The 26,326-nt window shown below is 43.4% G+C and overlaps 1 protein-coding gene across 1 annotated transcript in view; it reads right to left on the reverse strand.

Annotated features, from left to right (window-relative positions):
- Window positions 1-26,326, reverse strand: part of SERPINI1 (serpin family I member 1) — a 44,908-nt gene that overhangs the window by 7,644 nt on the left and 10,938 nt on the right. The window contains exons 2-6 of the mRNA XM_021548255.3: window positions 12,977-13,244; window positions 11,479-11,709; window positions 8,849-9,043; window positions 7,899-8,103; window positions 409-506 (exon numbers count right to left, since the gene is read on the reverse strand). Coding sequence (XP_021403930.1) covers window positions 409-506; window positions 7,899-8,103; window positions 8,849-9,043; window positions 11,479-11,709; window positions 12,977-13,226 — 979 coding nt within the window. The 5' untranslated portion in view covers window positions 13,227-13,244. The remainder of the gene's footprint in view (window positions 1-408; window positions 507-7,898; window positions 8,104-8,848; window positions 9,044-11,478; window positions 11,710-12,976; window positions 13,245-26,326) is intronic.

Below are 26,326 nucleotides of genomic sequence, written 5' to 3' on the forward strand. Positions count from 1 at the left end.
TATTAAAAGCATAAATATCTCACTTCCACGTGGATTTTTCAAGATACTGGATATTTTAACTGCTGTTCAATGCAGGTGGCATTTGTGAGCAAATTGCTTTTATCTCCAAACTCTTCCTTCCCGTGCTGCTTCCAGGTATCTGGGGAGAGGAATTAATTGTGCAAGAGATCAATGCTCCTCATGCTGGGAACAAACAGCATTGGAGACACAAAGTGACTCCCCTGGGGTGTGAATCCCACCTGCCACTGCAGCCATGCACTGCTCCAGGGTGCAGCTGCCTCTTGCAGGGGAATCACACTTTGTCTCCATTTCTAATGAGACCCAGTTCTGGAACACTCAGAGTGAACTCTCCCAGGTGAAAAATGTATTTCCTCATCTACCTTGAGAGACAAGACAAGAAGTTCTTACCAGACATGGCAGTGAGGTCAGCACTGCTGCTGAACAGCTCTGTAATTCCCAGACCTCTCCAGACATCCTTCAGATCAATTTCCTGTTCTACTGTGAACCTGGAGGATGGAAAAGAACATTACAAAAAGCCAGTTGTAAGCACTACTTACAGTTATTAGAAGATTAAATTTTCTAGGTGAAAACACCAAGATAAATGATGCAAAGTGGGAGATCTGGTGCTAGTGACACCTTCCAAAAATGCTTATAAACAAATGAGTTTACTCACAGCTGGATTTTTCCTAATACAGAAGCAATCAAAAATATGCTAATGGTATGTGCAGCCCCCTGCCCATAAAACTGCAGAGCAAAATTATGCAGCAGCTAATGGAAATGCTTACTTTTTACACAAGAGGTTTTCTCTAAAACCTGAATTTAATTGTGCAGATACCAGAACAGAATATCAAATGAGGCAGAGGACAGCAGAACTTCCCAGAGAGCTGCTGGCAAAGGAGTAAGAAAGATACTCCATTTTCACTTTGATAATAGAAGAAAGACCAGCTATGAATATGAATATGAAGCATTGCTGATTCAGCTTCTAATTAGTGTGGTGGCACAATTGTAATTGGGTTTTGATTGTGAGTAAAGAGCAGGGAAAACAAATAGCTGTTGGTGTAAAAGCTCTGAGTGTAACCTGGCAAACGCCCTGTTTTAGGCTGGGTTTGTGTGCTGGAAGGACAAACTCAGATCTGTCCTGAGGGCAACATTTTGGGCAACCTGGCATAGTAGAAAACAAGCAAACGCTTGTTCCATTTACAGACTGATTTTCAAACATTGTAAAAGCTGTGCCTGGTGTCAGTAGAAGAAAAAAAAAAAAAAAAGACCTTTATGCATGGCCAGACTGAGACTGGACAGCTGGAGAAACACAGAAATATGGCAGAAAAATATGAGTATGGCAGCTCTGAGCAGAAAATATGAGATGGCCACAGGCTGACACAGGAGAGTGACTATCATCCTTGTTAGGGGTGAGTTCTGGGTGCTCTGGAGAATGAGCAATGAATTCTCAGTGATTTACAACGTGCTGGCTGTAGCTGTCCAACACAAGCATGGTCTGTAGGAGGCTGCCCTGGTTTGTTCTGGTTTCTGCAGCCACTGAGTCAGACACAGCCACAGCTCAGTCCTTGGAGATGGGGCACAGAAGTGCTAGAACCACAGAAATGTGCTTCTGGGCAATGTCCTTTTTTGGGATTGAACTCCCCAGCTCCATGGAAGAACAATATGTTCTTTTCTAGTGAAAGTCTGGCCCAGAGCTGTGGGCAGGGCACAGCTGATGAAGAGCTGAGATGTCCAACACCTTGGCATGCACCAGCCTTGGCAGCCTGAAAAAGAATCATCTGGACATCAAATAGAACTGGATGAGAGTCAAGTGGATCTTCCTCACTTACACAGACCTGAAAAAAATCCAGTACATAATCTACTTTCATAATGAACTTAGAAATGCTGCTAGAAGCCAAAAATCTGGGGTGGAATGGATATCACCCAGAATTATCATTATCCAGAGAATAATTTTAGGACTTAAAATAGGATCTGGAGATAGCTCAGCACTGATAAATCACTGGTGGCATCAGCAGTGTTCATGCACTCTGTCCAGACCAATACCAAGGCAAGCATGGAATAAAAACACAGGAACTGATTCTTGTGGTTTTATTGCCTTGCAAGTTCTCAAAAGAACCAGAAGAGACCAACAAAACTTCAAGTACTGAAGAAGCTTCTCATGGTGTTCTGCACCAGTTACTGTGGTAACAAGTCTACAAGTTGCTCATTCAATCGAATTTCCCTGACCTTCAGGCTCCAAAACTAAAACCACTTTTACTCTCACAACACACCTGTAAAACATGTCCACAACTACTTTAGACACTTTGGTAAAAACCCTAAAAAAGATGAATTGAGACTTGATTCCCAATGTACAGTCCAGTCCAGAGGTCCTGTCTGTCCACATTAAAGATTTCCACAGAAAATAAACTCAGAAATATTTCCTTCTACATTATGTTTACATTGAAATGTTTTGAAAAGCACTTCCAACTATACCTACATTACAGAGAATGCAAATGAACGTTAAAATGCATTTTATAAAAGTTTCAGAGCTGCCTGTTTCCCTTTGTGTTTTTTATTTCACCCCAGTATTAAATGCATCAAGCTTTCAACACGATTTGGGTGGAAGCCAGCAGTGTCAAATTCATAAGAAAGCAGGAGGTAAAATCGGCACGGAAGGCAAACTTTGAGGTAAAAAGTAAGAAAAATAACTGCAAAAAAAGCATCTTTTTCCAAGTGCAGAGAAACAGAGTAAGACAGAAATGGAAATCAGGTGGGTTTAAGTCTCTGGCCCATTAGCCAGCAAAGACACATCTGCTCAGAGATGGAACTGACCCAGAAAGCAGCTGTGGCACAGGATGCTCCTGCACACTGAGCAAGGGGGACGTTCAGGGGAAGATAAACCTGGCAAGGCTCACTGAGCATGGAGCTGAGCAAAGGGAGAGCAAACAGATGGGTTAGAGAGGCAAGGAATGCCTGGGGGAAGGAGAGCAGAGCCACTGGAGATGGAGGCTCCATCCCTGCCTGGAAGCTCTGCAAGGGCAAACCCCGAGCAGCTGGATGAGCGAGGGGCTGCCCAGCATCTACAGAGGTGAGTTCCTGCTTTTTGTGACCAACAGAACACACCAAAAATACCACATCAGCTGTACAGATATCAAATGATCCCTTTATGAAAATAAACCTAATTATTTCCCTTCTTGGAGTTTTGTCTCGTGGTAAAACCCCACTCCAAAGAGATCTCCCCTCTTTCCTCACATGCTCTGAAAAGCAGGGAGATCAATTATTAATGAGATTTCCAATATTTTAGCTGACAACAGGACCAGACTTTTCTCAAAAGTAACAGGGCAGCTTCCACAGGCTGAAATTTAATTTCAGGCTCTCCAATTCGACATAAACATTCAGCAGGAGTTACCCCTCAGTCAGATTTGAATTTCTGTGCACTCCTTACAGACTTACAGTGAGGATGATATTCAAAATCAAAGCTGACAACCTAGAGCACAGAACTGACATTCCAGCTCATTTCCCAGACTCTGGGAATGATGAGCTCCACCACACTACCCCTGACACTTGGTTATTTGCACTGTTTGCTGCATATCATGAACCAGATAGTCATTTTTGATTTCCCCCACCATCTTTTAGATGCTTCTGATGCTAAAAATACTCTGAAAAACTTTAAGTTTCTCAGAGATTTAAGTACTTCAGATTTAAGTACTTCAGTATCAAAAATCATGGAATAGTAGCAAGTGAGAGCTTTAAAAACCACAAAGGGATATCTGAGAAACAGACACTGAAGAGAAGATTAGGTAGAGAAACCAGCAAGTCTCTGGAGATTTCAGAAGAGAATCAGGACATTTTAATGAAATTTAAAACTTGCACAAGCATTAGAATAAAATGATGCATTTATGTCACTGACATTCTGTAGTTAAGCACTAACATTCCATGTCAGGCCATCTTTCTTCTATTTTACAGCCTTATAAGAAAGAAAACAAGATGTGTTCATCTTCTATGGTGTCATGCAACCCTTAAAACACTAAATTTTCTGTGATTTTCAGGTGCTCAAGAGCCAAGGAGGATAAAGGTACAGGGTCTACTCATCCAGGAGAAGGCAACTGCAGCCTGCAGTGATTCATCCAAAATGCCATCATTTCAAAAATTCCTGAGGGCTCTGAGTGAGCCAAAGCAAGACAATTCCAGGTTTTCAGATTGGTTCTGAGGGATGAAATCCTGCAGAAGGACAGGCAAACAGAGGAAGGGCTGCAATGCCTGACATCAATATTCCTGCTTGTGATGCCCTGTGCAGGCTGAGCTGGAGCAGAGCTGGGCAGAGTCCCAGAACAAAGCAGGGATTTATTCAAGGATCTCCTCCATGGATCCACCCTGGGCAGCACCAGAGCCCAGCCAGGGCTGCACCCAAATGACCCAAAATGGTCCCAAAATGCACGAGCGCTCCCGGGGCTCTCCCTGGGATCAGTTCTACTCCATTGGCACCTTGGAGTTCATTGTCCCATTCCAGCTCCAGCCCATCAGTCCCACCCTGCTTGTTTTTCTCTCTCCAGCCCACGCTGTTTGTGCTCCTGGGCTGAGGTTTGGATCATTTGTCCTTGGTGCCCAGCTGGAGCAGGAATTGTTTTGTGTCCTGCTCTGTGAGGAGAGCTCAGCATCCCCTAATGTGAAACCCAGACCCACACACTAAAGCAGCACAGAAACTGAAAAATATAAAAGCTAAACCTGAGGCATCACGTGGAGAACAGGCCCTGGGGACTGAGGCACTGTTGGCACCCTGGCTCCAGTGCCAGCTCCTATCAGTTCCAGCATCCTGGCTGGAATTTCAGCCAGCTTGTCCCCAGGTGCCAGGAGCAGCCTCCAGGATTTAATACCCTGAAAACAAACAAGCAAGAGAGCAGAAAAACCCCAGTAACAACAAAACCTGGCAAAAACCCCCCAAAAAACAGCAACAACAACAAAAAAAAAAAAAACTAAAAAAACCACAGCCCATTCAGCTGCTCTGGGCAGGGGAAGCAGAGCAGGTTGTGGGTTTTTCTCTGGGAAGATCCTTCCTTTCAGGGCTGAATGTGCAGGAGTTGGGTGGGAATGTGTTCCAGTGGAGTTTTGTGCCTCTTCTGTGGTTGGATCTCAAGGACAACCAGCACTGGCCCATTCCTCAGCAAAAGGGGACTTGAGACAGCAGGTTAAGAAGTAAAACCAGAAGGCTCAAGGATTCTTTTTCTTCATTTTGGTTTGGATTTATATTGGGTTTTGTGGGGCGGTTTTAGTGCTTGCTGTTTTTTCTTTTAAAGAAAACAAGCCTCAGCTAACACCACTTATCATTTTGGCACCATCTGAAGATTTTAAAGCTATTTTAAATACACAGAAAAAGCAAGAAGGTTGTAACAGAGATTTGGGCACACTGGAACAATCCTAAAGAGGGGATCTGCAAACTGTAGCACCACTATTAGGTACCAGTTCCTCCCATGCTCTTCAAGTAATTTATGTTGAAGAGACAGCTTTGTAAATTAGATTCATGGTCTGTTTCACTCCTATGCAAAAAAGTGGATTAAAATGTTGATCATTTTAGTCTGGGTTAAGCTGGAAACAATGATTTGGAAATGAAAATGAGAAAGTATAATTTAACCATTCTATACAAATCTCTCCTTTGCCATTAAGAGGAATAATACACAATTTCATTTGCACACAGATAATGCAGGCAGAAATTGCAAAGTTGTGATTAACTCTGCTTTGGCAAGTCATTCAGTGCCATTACAAATGTATAAGTTTAAAAAATGTTCACTTTATAATTGGATAGCATCTCTCAAGATATAAAAATTTAATTTTATTCCAGTGCTGCTTTCTATTTCTCAGTGGACAGAGCCTGGAGGCCACATTTCATAACATGCCTTTCTGAGTCACAGCATCAAATATTTATGAAATGTTTATTTAGAGCATTGACAAAATCCTGTAGATCACCTCTGAATCCCTAATGGAAACCCAACACCTTGGGAGCATGCAATTAACTCCTGGACTTTTTGTAAGAGACTGCAGAATTCCTACACAATTCCAAGCTCAGGACAGTTATCTTTTGTAATCTGAAGATACTGAAGGTGATCAGCATGTGTTTCTACCTGGTTTGCCTCTGTATGGCTGAATTTGCAAGTGTTCATCCCATTCTTTGAGGTGCTTGGATAAGAACCAAGCAGCCTGAAGGCAGAATAAATAAAGACATTTTATGATCACACAAACCCCAGGCCTCAAATTCTCATGTGAAAACCTGGCTCAAGAGAACCCTGGAGTCTCTGCAAACAAAACCCCAAATCCCCAATAAAAACCGAATCCAAGCTATAATTAAATAATAAATCAAACATATTAATTATGTTTTCAATGCCATTCATGTGCTTAGATACTCAAGATACTTCAATATGGAAACTGGTTTTTACAGATTTTCTCCCTAATCAATGGAGGATCTCCATAATCTGCTGTGGATCTCCCACTCCAGGAATTTTTGGAGAGAAGATGCCCAACTTCAGCACCTGGTGCACAGGTTGCTGTCCCAGGTACAGAAGGATGGAAGAATCCTCAGATTTCTCATTCACAGCTAGGCTTGCCCAGGCCTGCAGGAAAAGCGGCCTAAGAGAAAAATCCCCTCTCATGTGTCCTAGTGGACTTTGAGGCCGCTGGGACCTGAAGCTCCAAGAGAAAACAAACAAGAAACAAATCCCAGAGCAGAGTGCAGCAGGTTCAGTCTGTACTAAACCTGCAGTGCAGCTCTTTGCTGCTCTTCCTGCTTCTTCAAAGGAACTGGGGCTGAAATAAGAGAGAAACTCCTACTATGGGGACTGAAAAACAGCCCCAAAATGCTGCTGAACCCTCAGCACTCTGCCTTTAAGCTCTACAGAGAAGTGGAGTCCATCTCAATTTGGGATCAGGGCATGCTGACAGCACCAGTCCATCTCAACCTAATTGATCCTGGCTGGCCGTGTTTATTGTGCTCAGCTCCTGGACAGTGCTCTCTGCTCTGGAGAGGGAGCTGATGGACTGCAGGAACAAGCTCAGACCTCCAGACACCTGAAATCAAATAACTGTTTTCATGATTTAAGGATTCAGTTGAGTTTATTTTTTCTGCAGCCACGTACCCACTGCATAGTGCCACAAAAATAGGAGAAGTGGAAGTGATTCCTTTCAGAGATGGGCTCTGTTCTTACATAGACACTGCCATGAAATCATCATGAATCACTTGAAGGACAGTGTGGTCCAGCTGTACATTATTAGTGACATTTAGTAGTAAATAACTCTGCTACCAAGCCAGGCAGGGCACAGGCATGAGAAATCTAAAAGTGGATGAAGCAGGATTCCAGGAAAGAGCCTAATGGTGTATGTGGGCAAATCTGAGCACACAGCCCGTGTCTGCAAATGGACTGACAAATTTCAGCCCTTCTGGTACTGATGTCTTGTTATTCTTTGCTGCTCTGAGGAGAAAAAGCAGCACTTCTTACAGCTGGTAAAAAAACCAACTCAAAATTGACTGGAATTACCCCTCAACACTCAACCATTTGTATCTGCACAGACACACACACACCACTAGAACTCCTGAAAATAGCAGCACACAGAAACCTAATTAGCACCTAAATGAAACATTTGGTAGTTCAGACTTCCAATATTTCTGTGGCTCCTGCCTAAATGGAATTTATCCATAATGAGTCCTGCACTACTCTGAGCATCATTCTGGGTGGATGTGCTTCTGAAAGGGATGGAGCTGCTGAAATAACCCTCACTCTGCACTGCACCCCCAGGCCCTGCTGCCAAACCACCCTCCTGTGGCTGCTGCATCACTCCAGGCTTGAGCAGGACAGTCCAAGTGTTCCCTACCCTGCTCCTCCATCACTGGGGATGCAATTCCCCCTTCCAGTGACACGGAGGCACGCTCTCACCTTGGCAAATACACTTCCACTTTTTGCTTCTTCACAGAATTAGCCCATTCATTAATCAAGGAGGCCTTGACCAGTGGCTCCAATGTGGCCAGGGGAACCTCCTGCCTGGAAAGGACAATCATCATGCTGATCTCATCCCCCTCATAGGGGATTTCCAGGACCTGGTAGATCCCTCCTGCTTCGTTGGAGCCATCACTGAACTCTCCTAGAGGAGGCAAACAACAGAAACCCTGTTAGAACAATTTTCTTTTGTCTTTATTGTATTTACTAGTTACTGGAACTAAAAATGACCCTCTTCATTCTATATAAAATTGGTTTCTTCATCACAGAATTTCAGGCTTAAATTTGATTTCTTACAGAATACAAGCTCAAGCAATCACACTGTACATAATCACAGTTCTGGGACACAACTTTCAGTGGTTAGGCAGAGAAGAGCTAAAATTTAAGACTTTCAGGGAAATGGGCAGAGTTTTTTATTCAGGAAAGAGGATTTTTCAGTGATGAGATTGAGCAAAATGCTGCCAGACATTTTAGAATCCACTTGGAGCTCAAGCTCCAACTAAAAGTGATCATTAGTTCTGCTGTTCAAAGAACCTCTATTATACCAGTCCAACAGTAAAGAGCAAACATTCATTTGAATGTTTAGCACAGCACAAGAAAAATATTTTTGTGATAAGCAGGACTAGCTCAAGAATTGCAAAGAACTTAAATCCAATGGACAAACATTCTGAAATCCATCCTGTGGCATCAAGCAAGTCATTATAAGTGTTGCTACCAGTTATACTATACACACTAGGGATAAAAAAACCACATGCTGAATTCCTCCTTTGGGCAAACAGCACATTAAAAATTCTAGGTGGAAGAATAGACAACAATACAAATAGATATTGCTGCAACAAACCCATTAAGTGAAGATTTAGTAGCTCTAAATTGCTAAAGGTCTAACTCACCGTAGTAGAACTCTCCCTGTTGGTACATCATTGGAATTTGCACTTCACTTTCATCATCTTTAGTGAAAGAAAAAGTTCTGGTATTTTCAGGCCTGAACTGTGACTTCCAGTTGCCTTTAAAGTAGATTGCATTGATGAGAGCCAAATGAGTTAGAGCACCAAAGTCTCTTGAAGACACAAAATCTTTGATCATGCCTAAAAAGAAACCCAGCTGTCAGTCTGCATGTCAAAGTGAGCATTAAATCCAAATTTAAGGCAGCTTGAAAAATGCAAGAAAATAAAAAGCAGTGTTAACATGTAATTTCCAATTCAGATGTTTCATTAAATCTCCAATTAAAGTGCCAGTGTTTTGTAAACCTAAATCACAGTGGAGGTGTGTAAACCCTCCCATCAAGTACGTGTTAGGCAACTGTTTCTTGATCACTACTAAATATACCCTACAAGGAAGCAACGTGGAGAAAAGGTCATATTTAGAATGTTTACCCTGCTGCTATGAAACAGTTCAGCACTTCCATCTTAACATCAGAACTTGTACAAACTTTGGGTCCAATCCAAAGAAGCACTTAAATGGGTGCTTGATTTAAAGTGTCCCCATTGCAGCTTCACCTGGGCCAGTTCTGAAGGAGCTTCAGTGATCTTCTGCTGAATTCAAAGCCAGGACTAAGCACCAAAAATCCACAAAAATTCCCAGCATTTGTTCCAGAGGCAATAGCTCTTGAAAAGCAAAAGAGGAAAACCATCTAGCATCTGCTCTATTCATGGGAGGTACAGCAGCTGAGCATGGCAGCTGCTCTGCTCCTACTCCTGAATAAGTCATTTACATCAGAATGCAGTCTGGTACCTGCTGCAGCTCATCTCAAACCTTGCATTTCACCAAAATCATTCCCAGTTTGGTAAACTGGGTGCACTGACCAGATCAGTCACTGTTCTTCAGGAATTACAGACTCCTTCAGATTGCTTTTTTACTCACTTCTATTTTTAGCTGACATTGCAATGCAAAGTGTTAAAATAAACACATTCATCCATCTGATTATTACTCTTTAATCCATCGCTTAAAAAACAAATTAATTCTGCTTTCTGGAGCACATGATCCTGACTAACTGGTGTGAAATTTGTATATCACAGGGCTGGATTTCTTCCGGGTTGCTGTTTGTACTTCATTTTACCTCGAATGTTCTAAGGAGGGAGGTGTGACCAATACTCACTTGGAGTTGTAAAAAAGAAAAAAAAAAGGAAAATATTTCCAGATTTCTATTTGGTACTCATATTTCTTTGTTTTATCAGCCACGTCTTGTAAATACATTAATGAAATGTTAAGAATTTTCCTGCCCAGAGAAACCTTTGATGGTTCTGTGTTCTGCTCTGAGCCTCCCATCACGCTGAACAGGCTGGAACTGAAACCTGCCTGTGCTGTGCCCCTTTCCCAAGGGGGAAATCAGAGAGAAGGGATCAGCTGAGGGACTGGAACCATCCCAATGTGGCACCAAGAGCCCTCCAGCTGCCCCGGTGGGCCCTGCTATTCCTTTTCCCTCAGACAGACACCACATCCATGGAAACCCTCTGCAATCTGCTGCATCACTTCCACCCAGCTATTTCTGCAGCCTGAGAGAAAGGGCAGTTTGTCAGGAACAGAATGGCTGCTGTGCTCCCTTGGAACAAACCAGACCATTTTCTAGAGGGAATAAAAGCATTACAGAAGGTGCTTTTCCACTTTGGAGCCGTGGTTTTCCATAAAGCATTATGGATTCTTAAGTGCTCAGACTACATGGGGATGTGTTAATTCCTTCCAGGTGATTCCAATCCCTCCAAATTCCCAGTGGTACAACTGCGGCAGAGCCAGAATTTCCTCAATTACTCCCAAAATCTCAACCTTCAGAGTGGGCCAGGGGAACCAGAATGAGATGATCCCTGCCCCAGGAGACTCCCAGATATGGGGACTCTGCATGGATGCAGGAAATGCCACCTCTCTGGGAGCTGCCAAGCCAAGCAGCACCCCGCAGCTCTCAATGTGCATATTTACAACAGTAATTTTGTGCTTAACTCCCCTGCTGCAAATTTGTGTTGTGAAACTGTTGACAGCGTTCCTAAAATCAACTACCCTCTCAACATGCTATCTCGTTTACTCACACTGCAAAATATTACATTACACACTGATTTTGTGGTTCAAAATTATCTTTTCATTCCCTACTATTCTATTTCTCAGTATCTTGTGAGTATGAGCTCCTCAGAGGAGGAGTGATACTCCACACATCCAAAGCATGAGCCAATAACCTCTCTGCAGACAACTTTGCTCATCATTAGCAATAATATTTTTTAAAAAAATATTTAAAAATACTATTAAAATGCTTACCACTAAAACAGTCTCATTCAATAAATGTTACAGATGGTAAGACCAGAGAACAAATATTCAAATAGATGCCACATGATTAACAATGACTAATATTACTTCTGACAGATCATTCCTACACAGGAAAAAAAAATAGAAATACTGAAATTCTTCTCCAGGGAGGAGACACTTCAGTCTCAGACAGAACAGATAAAAGCCAAAGCACCAGCCCAGCATCACTGCACAAGTTGGGAAGCAGAAACACTTCCCGCAGGAAGTGCACAAAAGGATCACATGCACTTACTATTTGTGTGATTCTCCACCCATTTATTGATCTGAGTAGCAACAGCTGCACTTTGGCTGAAATCTACATTCTCTACTTCAGCTTTGAAGTATTTTTTCACCAGCTGCAGGAATTTGTCACTGACGTGGAACCCGTTCTGCACGTAGAGGGAGTTGGCGATGTCCAGCACGTAGTGACTTTCTTCAGCAGTTGCCATGTCAGACAGCTCCTTCAGGAAGGCAAACTCCTCACCTGGGGAGGGAAAAAAAAACCTTCAGTGGTTCAGAAAGGAAAATTATTCCATGGATTTTCTGCTGAAAATTCACCAAGATGTTTTATGTGAAGGAAAGTCATCTTTTTTAAACAAACTTGTTTCTAAGCCTACATACACCATGAGATCTGAAGGAATAATCTCCAAGATCATATTACTTAGAGCCTGTTTTTTCTACTAGCTCTAATTAGTCCAATTATTGAGGCATTTGAATCCTATCAGAAACAAAGCTATCAACTGAAATCCTTTCTACACCAAAAGAGCAATTAAAAAAATTCTTCTTACAGGTCCAATTTCTAATTTTTGCCACTACAAATTCTTAACAGAACTTTTATTCCATCTTAAATGCCAGCTGTTTAAGGAGAAATGAACTTCTAATCTTGAAACTAAGGACCTGCACAACCTCTTCTGTGCTAAAAGCAGGTCTAGAATTTCCCAGGATCCTTAGTGGGGCTGTACAGCGTTCTTGGTGGGTAATGAGGGATCCTGAACAGGATTAAAGCAGTCTGCTTTAAAATAGGAAGCTTGTACTGCTGCATGAAGGTGAATTTTTAAATTTAAAACCCAAGAAAATAAACCTTAAAACTGATGGCAATGATCTATTTCAAGCAGAAATCATGGGAACACTTTCACTGAATGCCACACTCATATCCCAGAATAGTGAGCAACTCAAAAGAAAAATCAACGGCACAACCCCCTCCACTACAGCTCAGGGATAATTGATTATTGTTTTAGAGACAAAATGTAGAACTCAACTGGTGCTGCAGCCTCCACAGAGAGGCATAAACTCTGCAGTAGCTCTAACAAACACAGTTCAGAAATTCCTCCCCAAGATCCTTTCACTCCAAAGTCCAGCACATGGCACGAGTAAGAAATTTCATTCAGGTTTCAAAGCAGTTATTTGGTTATCAATAGAATAGAAGCAATTTTGCTGAAACTCCTGCTTTCCTTACCAGCTTTCACCATCATCCCTCAAAAGGATGTTCCTAAAAAATCTCTTTTTAGAGGCCAAGGCAAGTTTATTTTGCAGCAGAAACCAAGGTGAGCTGCAACTGTTGGAGGTTCAGGTAGCCCCAGCCAGGGTTTTATCTCTCAGCTCATGCAGAACTCACACATTTGAGCCTGCCCAGGGCCATGAAAGCCACCAAGAAATGCAGTGGTGAACAAGCCATGGATGTGAGCAGGCCACTCCCACCCTTGCTCCTGTTTCTCTGAGACAAAAAGCAGGACGTGATGAAAAGGCCTCACCATTTTTCAGGCTGTCAAACCCCATGGAATGCCGGATTTCCTTCAAGGTGGTGCCATGGGCTCCCAGCTCCACCATGCCCATGGCTATGGCAATGCTCAGAGGGGAGAAGAGGATGTTCTCATCCTCCCTGCTGGCTCGCAGCTGGTTGTAAACGTTCACCGAGAGCTCAGCAATGGTTTCATCAGGAAAATTGGTCTTGAAGGCTTCGCTTTGCAGAGCAAGCAGAGACAGCAGTCCAAGGAAATACATGACTTGAGGTTTTAAGGCCTGCAAGATAAATTTGAGACAAAATGAGATTGTTGGATAATATAAAATTCAACTCAAAAGAAAGAAGAGTAGGCAAATTTTAATCTTAAATCTGTGGGGGAAGAAAATCCCCAGAGTTCAATGCACAATGCAGTTACTTGGAGGAGACACTATTAAAACAGAAGTGATATTGTATTTTCACTCAAAAATAACCTCCTCCCTTATGTAATGATATGTTTGTGAAATCTTCCAGCCCCAGACCAACAAAACACTCACAGAAAAGGACCCCAAAAACAGCAACCCCTTCCCTCCTTCCCTTTGGAATTGTGGCTGTTTAGCAGTGCTGACCTGGAACTGGTTTGTGTTTCTGCACTTTTCCACCAAGAAGACCCAGAAATCTGCTATGTGTTTCATTTGACCTTCTAGTAAGATGGAACTTACTTATCTAAGTCCCTCAAAACCCCCAACAGGTAAAACTGTTTCAAATACTGTGAGAGCTCTCTGATACCCGTGACAAAGTTATTGTTCCGTGATGTTTGCTCAGTAGCAAAACACATGGCAAGCAGCCAAAAATTCTTTGAAAGAAAAAAAAAATAATCAATCATGCCTTAGTTACCAAATAAAACCCTTTTGTTAGTAAATAACAGTAAGAAGTTGGGTAGCTCTGCTAGCTGGAGTCAACCCCCTCTCAGGGGATAAAGGGACTGTACAGTGAGAAAGATTCAACAGTGGGAACAAGGAAGGAAACTAAATTTAGAAAAGGGTTAGCACTGATGCTTCTGACTAATCCATCCCCCAAGCTTTGCTGAAATGCTCTGGGGTAAGCAACAGTTCTCACTCTACCCCAGTTTAGCTCATCACACAACTACTGATAGTAGAATTCCAGCTCCTGGAGCAGGGAATGTGTAACTTCATCCTTCCATTTTTATTTCCCTTTAAACTCTGTGCTACCTTGGCATGCGACCCACTACTGCTGCAAGCCTTGGGTGAGAAACAGCAACCACCAGAGCTCCTGTTTCAGCTCCTTCCCTCTGCCACTCTGTCTCCAAGGCACAGCAGAGCAAATCCTCCTGAAGCAGGGGGTTGGACAGGACAAGGCTCAGAGCTTTATCCACAAGTGTTTACAAGTTGTTGTGCCAGGCTGCAGGGCTCGTCAGCACAGCCCAGATTTGTGTGAATGCTGCTGCTCCACAGAATCAATTTGCATGCAGGCAGCCCGAGTGCCTCTCCTTATGCTTCCCAGCAATCCTGGGGCTGCATTACCAGGTTTTATAGACATGGCACAAAGTGAGCTTTATACAACATTTATATTCTGCATTTCATCTTCAAAGGCCTATGTAGCATTATCTAATTCACTCACACAGTGCTGAATGATCCATAATTTAAGTGTTATTACTCGCATTTTATAGCTGAGAAAATACAAAGAACAACAGGGTACACACACGTGCCTTGGCAGCCACTGGTGCCAGCACTAGTTAAGATTCCTCCTGTCCCCCAGCCTCCATCAGCTTTTGTTCAGTCCTGAACTGAGAAAATTAAAGAGATGAACCAGTGCAGCAATCCCACATGGTTGAGGGGAGAAGGAGAGCCTCGCCTCTCCCCTGCCTCTCATCTTTCCCGTGGCTCTTTCCACTAATGTAAGAAATATTCCCCTTCCTAAATTTCCAGTAAATTATCTATGGTGGCATCCCTCCACTTCTGTGGATTACTTGATCAATCTTCCTCTGATTCTTAGTAAGATAGCAAAAATATCCACTGAAGGCTCTTATTCTATTTAGGAGCAGCAAAGAAAAGTCACAGGAGCCTAAAGCACCAGCTCTAATCCTTCTGCCTGCATGTTCCAGTGCACTGGCAGAACTACCCAGCACTGCACTGCTGCCCAGTGCAAAACACCAGTCTGACCACCATTATTTATTTCAGAAACACTGAGACACTATTTATAACCCCAAACATTATCAACACACCACCAACTTCCCCAACAACTACTTAATAGCAGCACATTTTTTTTAACCTACCCATTTATAAATTATTGACTTAAGGATATTCAGGTTTCTGCTAGAGAAAATAACTGGATTTCTCTGTGATCCACAGGCATTGTAGATTTCTTTATTTAAAAGGCCTTGAGCATGCCTCTGCCAGAGCTGCATAACACTTGAGCCAGCATATCACCATGATAGACTGAGTCCAGGTTTTATTCTCTTATCCTAAAAGCTGCACAAGGCAAGAAAAGCTTAACAAAGCTCCAGCACACAAGTCTATAGTAGCACAAAAACGGTACTCAGGAAACAGATAAGCAGGAGCTCATCTTGCTTTTGTTGAGGATGAGCCCAAATTTGGGAGCTGTCCCACATTAATCTATACAAACAAGTTGTGCAGCTCAGCGTGGATGCAATTACACAGAGAGTGAAGCTTTCCACTCCTGGATCAAGAGCAGCTTGAGCTCACTTGGAGACCTGACATGGTTAAAACAGATGTAAAATAATCTGCAATTTTCAGAAAGGGAAGTTCCCCAGCCTTGCAGTTGCAGAGGCAGCTGCTCAGCACTCCATCACTGATCTCTGTCCTATGTACTACTGCCAGACAGGCTTAAATAATTGCACAGGGGAAGGAGGGGAGAAATTTATACATCTTAATTAAGTGTTTAATATGCAGGTCAGACTGTCTGAAAGCTAATAAAATATTTGGTATTAGACAATGCTGGAACCCCAATATTAGATACAAATCAGAATCATATTTCTTTGTGACCACTCACCATAAGCTCCTCATGTGAAATAATTATGCTGTAATACTTTTCATTACCGAGTTGGACACAAAATAGAGAAAGTACATAGATGGAGACAAATAAAATTTATACAGAAATGATCTTATCAAGAAAAAGTACCAAACTCATGTTTTTAACTACAAGCCAAATCCCACTGATGCAACACAAGAGGCTGAACTGTGCAGAATAGAAGTTCCCAGTAGAAATGAATTAAAACCAAACAATTTCAATTTCTTCCCCTGCACTTCCACATCATTTTAGTCTAGAGAGGTTTTCTAATGAAGTTCACAGTGAAGTTCCCCATACAGACACCAAGGGGAAAGGAAGAGAAAGAGGCAGGAATGAACACATTGATACAGGCAGAGAATTTATCAGTTCCTTTGCTGGCAATGCTCTCCAAAGTGAAAATACAAACATAAATGAGTCCAAAGCAAGGGAAGGTTCTTTAAAGCAACCTAAAGATCTGTGGGTGCTGGTCAGTGGGGAGGAGGCTGTAAAACACCACAGATCAACCCCTGCCAGCCAGTGGGAAAATGGTCTCATCTCATCCATCTAATGGGAAACGTCTGTGGTAAATTCCTCAGTTCAATTCCTCTCACACTTCTGGCTCATGCTCACACTGCTCTGCTGACAACTGGGAATCCAGCTCTTAATTATCATTCCAGCCAGAGCAGTTGCTGCTCCTCTGCTCCTGCCTCACTGCAGGCTGGATTACTTTGGGGTCTGTGCTTCCTCAGGCAGGAGGGCTGGGTCCCACCAAGGCTGAGACTGATTCTGGTGCAGCATCTTCTCAGCATCTCCCTCCAGTGAGAACCCTGGATTGTCACTGCAGCAGCACTGAGAGCATCTTTAAACTGCCTGGACCCAACTCACAAACACATTCCAAGTGAAGGAAATGAAGCTGAACATTATGTAATGCACATCCAGAAACTTAAACAGTCCCTGGGAGTATCATCAAAATTTTACTCAGTCTTTTCTGTCTTCCTCAGACATCCCCAGTACAGTCTGTCACTGCTGATCTGCATCAATGCAATCTGGTTAAATAATCCTGCAGCACTGGGAAAGGAGTCAATGTCCCCACTGAACAATGTTTAAAAATCAACAACCATCAGTTTCAAATGTACTGTGTACATTTTGCTTTCATTGGCTAAATAGAAGAATAAAAAAAACTGTTAAAAATGCTTTCACTCCTCAGCCATACAGTTGTTAAGGCCAAAGGTATGAACTTCTCATTTGAGGGTGTGTCAGACAGATTGAGTTTTGTTTGATGTCATCAACTGATGCATGAACACCTCTCTCTTATAGGCAATCAAGGAATCAGTGCAAACAAATTCTCCTTTGCCACAGCCTCTTCTTGGAGAACAGTTGTGTATCACAAATTCTCACTTGCTACAGAGGTTTGTCAGAGTGAATCAGTTTCCTTCTGGCTTGCAACTGTTTTCAGGGGAAAAAAACAGTGATGGAACACTAAACCCAACAAGATTCCAGGTATCTATCCTTCAGCAGGCACTGAAGTCACACCTGATTCGATTCCCAGGAAACTTTTTCATTCAGCATTTCAGAAAACACCTGGACAGGTATCACCAGCCCCAAAACTCAGCCCAGCACATTTCCCCAAGCGGCCACAACCAGCTCAGGGCTGCTGCTCACCTGCCCTGGGGCCAGCCCAGATGTGCTCCGGGCACAAGGGACACCCATCCTTGTGATGTCTGAAGAAAAACATTCATCTGATAAATACAGGACTGCTCCTCCGGCTCTTGCCTTTCCCCAGCATAAGGCTGGGATGACTAAGAGGAAGCAGAACAAATTCGCCCCCTCACACCCACAAACTCTGAACTATTTGGTTCCAGTAAAATGCAAAAGGGGCAGGAGCTCTCTGTAAGCTGAGATATTTTGAGATATCCTATCAACAAACTCCAACTGAGTTCACAGACATGAGGTACCACGGATTTTGAAACAGCAAGACCTGGACTCAGCGTAGGAAGGTGCCAAAAATTCAATTAAGGGTTGAATTCTAGTACCTTGTACTTGTCAGACAGGTTGAAAAAATGGGTTATAATTTCCTTTTCTTTTACACCTTTACAGAGGGTTTTATAAAGAAACTAATTTATGGCTTTAAAAACCTACAAAATAAAGCTGTGATACATTGCCTTGGTTCCTCAGCACACAGAGACTAAACTAAGATTACTTGCCTTCAAGATTACTCTTGGCTACCTGCAAGCTAAACACCAAAGGTGTGGGAAGTACAAATGAGAAAAACTGCTGATTCCTGATCAGTGTGTTAAAAAAAAACCCTGGGAGGAAAACAAGTGTGGTAACAGCACTGATTACATTGTCTCCTGTAAAGAGCAGCTGCAGGAGCAGACAGAAGTCTGGCAGAACAATTTGATAAAGCAACAGACGGATTTGCTCAGGGAACAAGACCTTCAGGGTCAGGGGAAAAACCCACTGTGGATCCAGGCGGGGACTGGGGGAGTCTCCTTCCTCCCAAACCCAACCAGAACACTGCCATGCTTGTGAATCATGGAAGGATGTGAGTTTGGTGAAAATTCAGCCACCACTGCTTTGCCACTTGGGAAATACGCCAATCGCTGCAGGCACCTTTGCTCTGAATGACTTCTTGTTGGCAGTCACATCTACCAATAAATACCAGAGAGAGGCACCACCTAACTAATAACAACAGCTCAGAGAATGAACAGAGCTTCGAGAATGAAGCCAAGGCCCCCTCCACGGAGAAGCCCCAGCCCAGGGCTGCAGGAGCAGCCGGTGAGCGCCTCAGCTGCTCCCCAGACCAGGAATGGTTGTCATGGCTACCCTGAAGGATGTGCACAGGAGGCTCCCAGAGATGGCCACGATTTGCTCCCAGCTAGTTCAGGCTTGCCTCAGGCCCTACAACAACAGCAGGGGAAGGTGGCTGCTGCCACAAACCTCAAGCTGCTCACAAACCCACCTGATGCACTGCGGAGCTACACAAGAATGGCCTTTTCAGTCCCTTCTTTGTCCAGCAATACGACCTCTCAGACTTTTAGTTGAGGATTGGGCCAAAATTGCACCTCCAGCCAGTCCAACTGGAGCAAAAGCATTCTCACCTCCAGAATGTTGTGGTTTTACCACAGGCAGCCCCCCCAGAAGTAATGTGACACTTGCTCCCATCAGCTGCTCACTGTGTTCATCTCCCTTTTCCTCCCCAGCATTCAGCCCCTCTCTCCCTTCCAGCACAGGAACTGTGAAATAAAGCTCAAACTGAGCTGGCTCCACCTGAGAAATAATTTATTTTCCACAGCCAGGACAACAAGCAGGTGTGCAGGGGACAGCAGTGCCAGGGATCAAACATCCTGCTGGGGAGCCCACAGCCAGCAGTGCTCACCCAGCTCACTGGGATGTGCCACACAGAGCCTGCCTGGAGGTGAGAGCAGCAAATTAGAGCAATCCTCACAGCAACAGATAATTCAGGATGTGTTACTGCTTAGAACCAGCAGAATGCAGCTAAGGAAATGGGAAAATAACTAAACAGCCATTAAATGCTTCAAGCTACAGCTGAATAGATAACCAGCTGGCTATCAAGGACAGTGCAGGCAGCACATGAAGGGATCTACAAAGTGCTTTGGGTAGCAGTAGTGCAGTCCCTGGAATTGGTGACAAGCCTGGGAAATTCTACATTCCTTGGGCAGCAGGCAGGCACATCACTGCTCACTGTGACATGTGTTCCACTTAGCCAGCAAGGCAGCTCCTTCATGTTAGGGGATGTACTTACATTTTCTGTGCTGCAAAAAATGTTTACCCTTAGCCTATGTGAGCATCTGACCTTGTCAAGCAGAGATTCTACAGACACATGTGGAACCATGGAGCTTGTTGGAATCAGTTTGTCTCAGTGCAATGACATCTCTATCTCAATCTGCACAAACATTTATTAATAAGTTAAGGGATTTTGTCACCATCTGTCAATTATGGTGTCATTGCCTTCTGGAGCAGGAAACCTCGAGGTTAATTTCATTAGAGAGCAGCACAACAATGATATAGGAAATAGTGGGGCATTTAAACCTCCAGAATAGAGTGACTAAGACAAGGAACAGTCATTCCATAGGAAGTGCTTGGACCACACTAAAACCTTGCTCTCCAACACAGCCGAGTCATGCCCTTCAGAATTCTTGATTTCTGTTTTTTAAAATGACCCCATGGCACCAGGAGCATTGAGAAAACCTGAAAGACGAATGCTACACTGAAAAATTTCATATTGACAATTTCTTTTCAATTGAATCCCAAGTGTTTTTAAACTTTCATGGAGCTTGGCACTGACTCACTAACCTGCTGAGGCAATTATGCAAGCCAAAGTTGTCTTAATTGCGCTTCCTCAAGCATATTCCCTCAGCTCTAATTAAAAAATAAAAAGAGATGCTGAGAAGCCATGTCCAAAATACTTAAATTTGAATAGCCTAAAGCGAACATCTAAATACATGTCTAGACAATTAAAAAAGGTGGTCTTGTTTCCAAATCTACTGCTGTAAGGCCTGCAATTGGGAAGACTCATATGCAATTTCTCTGTTTGTTTCTCCTGTCTAGGAGAAACAAATTTTTAGAAATACTTTGGCAGAGTGCCTTATTTTTTGACAGCTCCAGTGTGCCCCACAAAGTAAGAGCTATAAATAAGAAAACACAAAACCCACAAGCTCTGTGAAGGAGAAAAATCGAAGCATTATGGAACTTGGGGATTCTAAAAGGTTCAGAAGTGGGGGTGTGCCTGTGGCTCATCTGACAAAGTCAATGCAGTCTGACTGGGGAGAGCCTCAAGCTTGAGATTGGAATACTACACAGGATCTGCTTCCAGCAGACCAAAAGGGGGTTTACCTGGCAAGGTCCACAGAAGCATCTTAGTCAGGCACAGCCTGTTTGGTTTTGGTGGCTTTAGCATCCATTTCTGTCCCAGGGAGGGCTGTGAGCCCTGCACAGCTCTCTGAACCAGATCTCTCTCAGGTACATTGGTCTGGTGGTGAAGATGCTGACCTGACTGCTGGAAGGAAGGACAATGTCCACACACAGGAGGGGAAGGTGGCTCTCCGAGGCTCTCCAGAACCAATTCTGACACGTTCTACCTCTGCAATGACTTTTCAGGGAAAAGGCCAATGCAGCACTTCACTCAGGGTGCAACCATCCAGGGAAGATACCCCAAATGAGACAGCAGCATTCCTTTTCCTCCCTCAGATTTCCTTCGGGCTAGCTGGGAAAGAAAGGGTGAGATCTAATTCTGTAATAGTCTTCTTTCCATCAGAAGCAGCAGAGATAGAACACTGCAATCAGTTATTTTAGACACAAGAACAACTTCTTGCCTGCTCTTGCACGTACCACAAATTTCCTTACTTACAGTTAAGTCCCATTTCTGTTATTTTCCTGTGAAACTCAGCTGATCATCAAGCTCCCACTATAATTTAATTAAAAGGGCAGTAGCTAAGTTTCACCATATGCAACTGCCAGATGCAATCACTGCAGTTGGAGTCTAAAGGCGAGATCCCTGCATGTACTGGAGCGTAGTTTTATAAGTGATGAAAGCTGTCACTTATGTCACAGATATTGCTGTAATGCATGATGATATTACAGCTTCAGCAGCACCAAAATATATTAATAATACATCCTGTGGAAGCATTTACAGCAAGAGAGTTTGGAATGCAGTGTTTCAAGCATTTTTCTTGCAACTCCCTATTTATACATAAAGTCACTTGAGATACATTACATTAGTCTGTGTACTTTGCCTGGCATTATACAAGCTCTCACAGCCAATTTTAAACCTTCCAAAGTAGGAGGACTAAAAGACACAACTAATTAAGGAGAAACAAAAACAGAACAGGAACCCTTCACTGCTTAGGGTTGTAGGAATAGGGAATGCTGCAGGAGAAGTACACCTAGAAATTGTGCATATCTGGAGGAGATTTTGCTGAATGTCTTTTAAAAGCCCATCAAACAACTCAGGAAAGTTTTCAAATATCCTTAACAAAACACAATGAACAATGACAATCTTTAAATCATCCCAGAATAACTAAATAGAAAAATTACACAGCCATTTCAAAAGATCAAAGTAGAAGTTAATTCTTCCTTACCTTGTCCAGCTCCCTTCACAAGGACTTAAGAAAAGAGATCAGGCTATGGTATAGCTATGTCAAGATGATGAAGAAAGTTAATTAAAATGCATCAGGATTTCAGAAGAGGAGTCTGTCAGTGCATGAACTGAAAGCAAGTGTGACATACAAACCAGCTTGTTTTCCTACAAAATAATATTGGCTTCAGCCTTGCAATCAACACTGGGCTCCATTTACATTTAGGTAACGTCCCTCTTGCCAGCAGAGTTATTATTCACTTCTGTTAACACTTCTGAGATCAGAATTACTTTCTTACAGTACAGTAATAAGGCAGAGATTGCTTTAGAAAAAAAAAACAACCCAAAACAATTAACCCCAGCATTCAAAATAGATGTTATACCCTGATTAATTACCAGCAGCAATTCATCATTAGTGCTGTTTACAGTGCACAGACACTGTTTCTCCAGTGCCTCTCTGCTGCATGCTCCCCTTCTCCATCCATGGCAAACTCAGGATTGCAGCAGGCACTGCTGAGCTTCCAGCCAGCCCCACACACTCCTGGGAGCTGCAGCACACCAGGGAGCCAGTCCTGACAGCCCCAGGGCTGAGAGCAGCACCAGCTCAGAGCCCAGACCCCAGCAGCCCTGGCACCATGGAAGGCATGGCCACCAGCTGACAGAGATGTCCTGGCATGGCTGGGCAACAGGCAGGGCTCAGGAAAGCCCAGGTTTAAAACCTGAAACAGCTGAAAGAGCTGTCTGGGCATGGCTGGGGGCCAGGCAGGGCTCAGGAAAGCCCAGGTTTAAAACCAGCTGAAAGAGCTGTCTTGGCATGGTCAGGAGCCAGGCAGGGTCCAGGAAAGCCCAGGTCTAAAAACAGCTGAAAGAGCTTTTTTGGCATGGCTGGGAGCCAGGCAGGGTCCAGGAAAGCCCAGGTTTAAAACCAGCTGACAGAGTTGTCCTGGCATGGCTGGGAGCCAGGCAGGGTCTATGAAAGCCCAGGTTTAAAACCTGAAACAGCTGAAAGAGCTGTCTGGGCATGGCCAGGAAAGCCCAGGTTTAAAACCAGCTGAAAGAGCTGCCCTGGCATGGCCAGGAGGAAGGCAGGGTCTAGGAAAGCCCAGGTTTAAAACCAGCTGACAGAGTTGTCCTGGCATGGCTGGGGGCCAGGCAGGGTCTATGAAAGCCCAGGAGCAAGGCAGGGTCTAGGAAAGCCCAGGTTTAAAACCTGAAACAGCTGAAAGAGCTGTCTGGGCATGGCTGGGGGCCAGGCAGTGCCTAGGAAAGCCCAGGTTTAAAACCAGCTGAAAGAGCTTTTTTGGCATGGCCAAGAGCCAGGCAGGACCTAGAAAAGCCCATGTTTAAAACCAGATGAAAGAGCTGTCTTGGCAAGTGTGCCCAGCCTGACCAGCAGAGCCACGGCTGAGGCACAAAAAGAGAATGAAAAAGGCTCTAAAGCTGGTCTAGCACAAAGTCTTCAGAGACAAAAGGATGAGAAAGAAAAGTAACTCAGGTGGGGTTCAGTTCTGAACCAGCAAAATGGAGTCACTGAGCAAGGACATTTCAGCAAAATCAGTAACTGAGGGAAAAATTCAGCATTAAGCCTCTCCAAATATTTCTCTAACAGCAGAATAACATGTTACAAAGTACAGACTTTTTTTTCTAAAAACTACAGAATAATCTCAAAGCCAAATTCAGCCAGTAGCAGGATTCTTTCACTCTGTATTTTTCACAGTAGAAAACCTCAACAGGGCATTCCATAAGAATGCCTTTTTGATCTGAAGGATGTTGATCACTGATCTTCCCAAAGGAGTGAGAAGCATGGGAATTCCACATGGAGAAGAAAATTAAACTCTTCTTTCCTCCCATCCTAAGGCCAGTTCCAATTCTTGCCTTTCAGGCCTCAGCATCACTGCTATTTACTTTGCTGGTATTTTTCATATATTCTCAAATATTCTCAGTTGTCTCTCTTATCTCCATGGTTTTTTTTTTCTACAACTCCACAACTCTGGTTTTATATTGCTTGCACTTGGGAGAAGCTCTGCAAATATCTAAAAAAAGCAAGCAACCAGAACATCTGCACCAATACAGACAAGTCAGATCTAGGAAGGAGGAATGAACCACTCAGTATGGCACAGTGGCCAGAATTGCCACTAAAATCCTCATGCTTTTTTCACCACATCATCATTAACGTCCTTCCTCCCTCTTGTTTTTTCAGAAGCATCCATGAACTTACCAACTCAAGGAAAAAACCCCAAAAGCCAACAAATGGGACAGTAGCAGCCTCCTGCTGTTCCAAGCAGGAGAGCTGGCAGGGCATGAGAACAAGAAGTAAGCTTGGTGCCCTGCATGTGTTTCTGAATTGTTCAGAGAAAATATCTGGAACAACAGCAGCTTTAAGGGATAAACTGGAAAGTTAGAAACAGAAAGGCAGGGAGGAAAAATGATTTCCTGCTGTTCAGGCATCTTATCCACAACAGAAGATACACAACCACCAAATAGTTTTTTCAGTCAGAGGAAAAAAACAAACATCATTTTACTGGGGGGAAATAAAATATTCACATTTTTGTTCTGATAGTTTCATTTACCCTGGCCTTGGAGGCTTGTGGCTATTGAAACATCATTTTTGTCCCACCACGGACAAAACAGCTCAGTTCAGAGTCCAGCACTCAAGCTGTGCCTGGAAGGTGGAATCTGGCCTTGGAGCTCACTTCTGTGCTCACTGTTCAAGCCTCATTGGTTTGTGTTTATGGGAACTGACGCTGTTCCAAGTACCCACTCCATGATGAGCCATTGAAACACCACATGCAGGGAGCTGAATTTGTCTTAATCCTGCTTATTCTCCCACACAGAGGAGTTTGCATCATGTTAGACCTGACTGTAAATGCTGCAGCAATTCCCATGAACCAGAGCAAGCACAAAGCACTGGAGGGACAGACCACTTGTGCTGTGCTCTGCTGGCTCACACACCCTCCCCGAGGCGCCAGGAACACGCTCGTGCTCTGATGTCCTGAGGATGTCTGGGGTTTTTTTTGGTTGGGTGGTTTTGTTTTGGTTTGGTTTTGTATCCAGATTTTTATAATTTGAAACCTTGAATACCTTAAAGAAAGGAATTGAATCATTTCCAACACCCAGAATGAAAACTGAAGGTTGAAACCTCATTGTCTCCCCTCCCCAAACCAAACTGCCTTTTTTCCAGCAAGTCTCAGATGTTTTCTTATGGCAAGTTCATATTAATTCTACCTTGTGCTAGAAAGACTCTGACATTACTCCCCAGCTTTTGTATGACGAGCTATGATTCATGTGCGTCCAGTATTTTCCATTGGTGGGTAACATACACACTTATTTAAAATGAGGTTAATCTTTTTAATTAGCGTGGCTTTCAAAAGTAAGTAGGTTAACCTGAATTCTTGTGCCTATATATAAGATCCCAATTTTCAAGCTTTACATGGGTTATCTGATTTTTATGTCTAAATTATGTTGTCAAATAGGCAAGGTGGACAGCTGCACCTTAAAACAAGGAATTCAGACCCAGTTTGTGCCAAGCAGTTCCATCAATATGGTCACAGAAGGAAAAATATTTTAATTTTCAGTCAATCTGCCTAAGCACCAAACTCATTAGGCAACAAGCAGGCAGAATGCCTTGTCTCACACAGACCTCCTAGAGCTGGTGCAGCTGGATGAGAAGCAGTGCCCAAATTACACACATTTCTTTAGTTAGTCACCACAGGACAGTTATTCACTGGACCCAAATACACCCCCAGGTGTAAATGGCCAACAGCTCATCTCTCACTGCACCAACTCTGCTAATCCTTGAGGCAGCAGGCAGAGATCAGCTGGGCACCTTGTGGACTGTGCAGCACAGCCACCTCTATCTCAAAGTTTATCACTGGGACACAGGAGACACTAAAAATTACAGCTGGCTCCCATCAGAGCATGAAATCATCCACCTAAATTTACTTATAGGTTGATTTCTTCTTGGTTCAAATTCATCCGTGGCAGAACATACAGAATTGTACTACCTTGAAGTGAAGAAGAAAACTGAGTTTTGTGGTTTGAAGCAGTGAAGTGCCTGTGTAGAGGTGACAGCAGCTCCACTGGATCAAGCATCCAAACCTGTGGGACATTGTGCCATGAATTTCTGCACTTAAAGAGCAACCAGCTGAGACATCAGGGTTTGTTTCTATAAAAATATAGGGAAGCCAACAGCAGAACACATCCAGCCTTCACCAGGAACCATCTCTTTCCCAGCTCCCAAAGCCCACAGTAACCAAG

Source organism: Lonchura striata, chromosome 9 (assembly GCF_050655825.1).
Source record: "Lonchura striata isolate lonStrDom1 chromosome 9, ASM5065582v1, whole genome shotgun sequence".
NCBI lineage: Eukaryota > Metazoa > Chordata > Aves > Passeriformes > Estrildidae > Lonchura > Lonchura striata.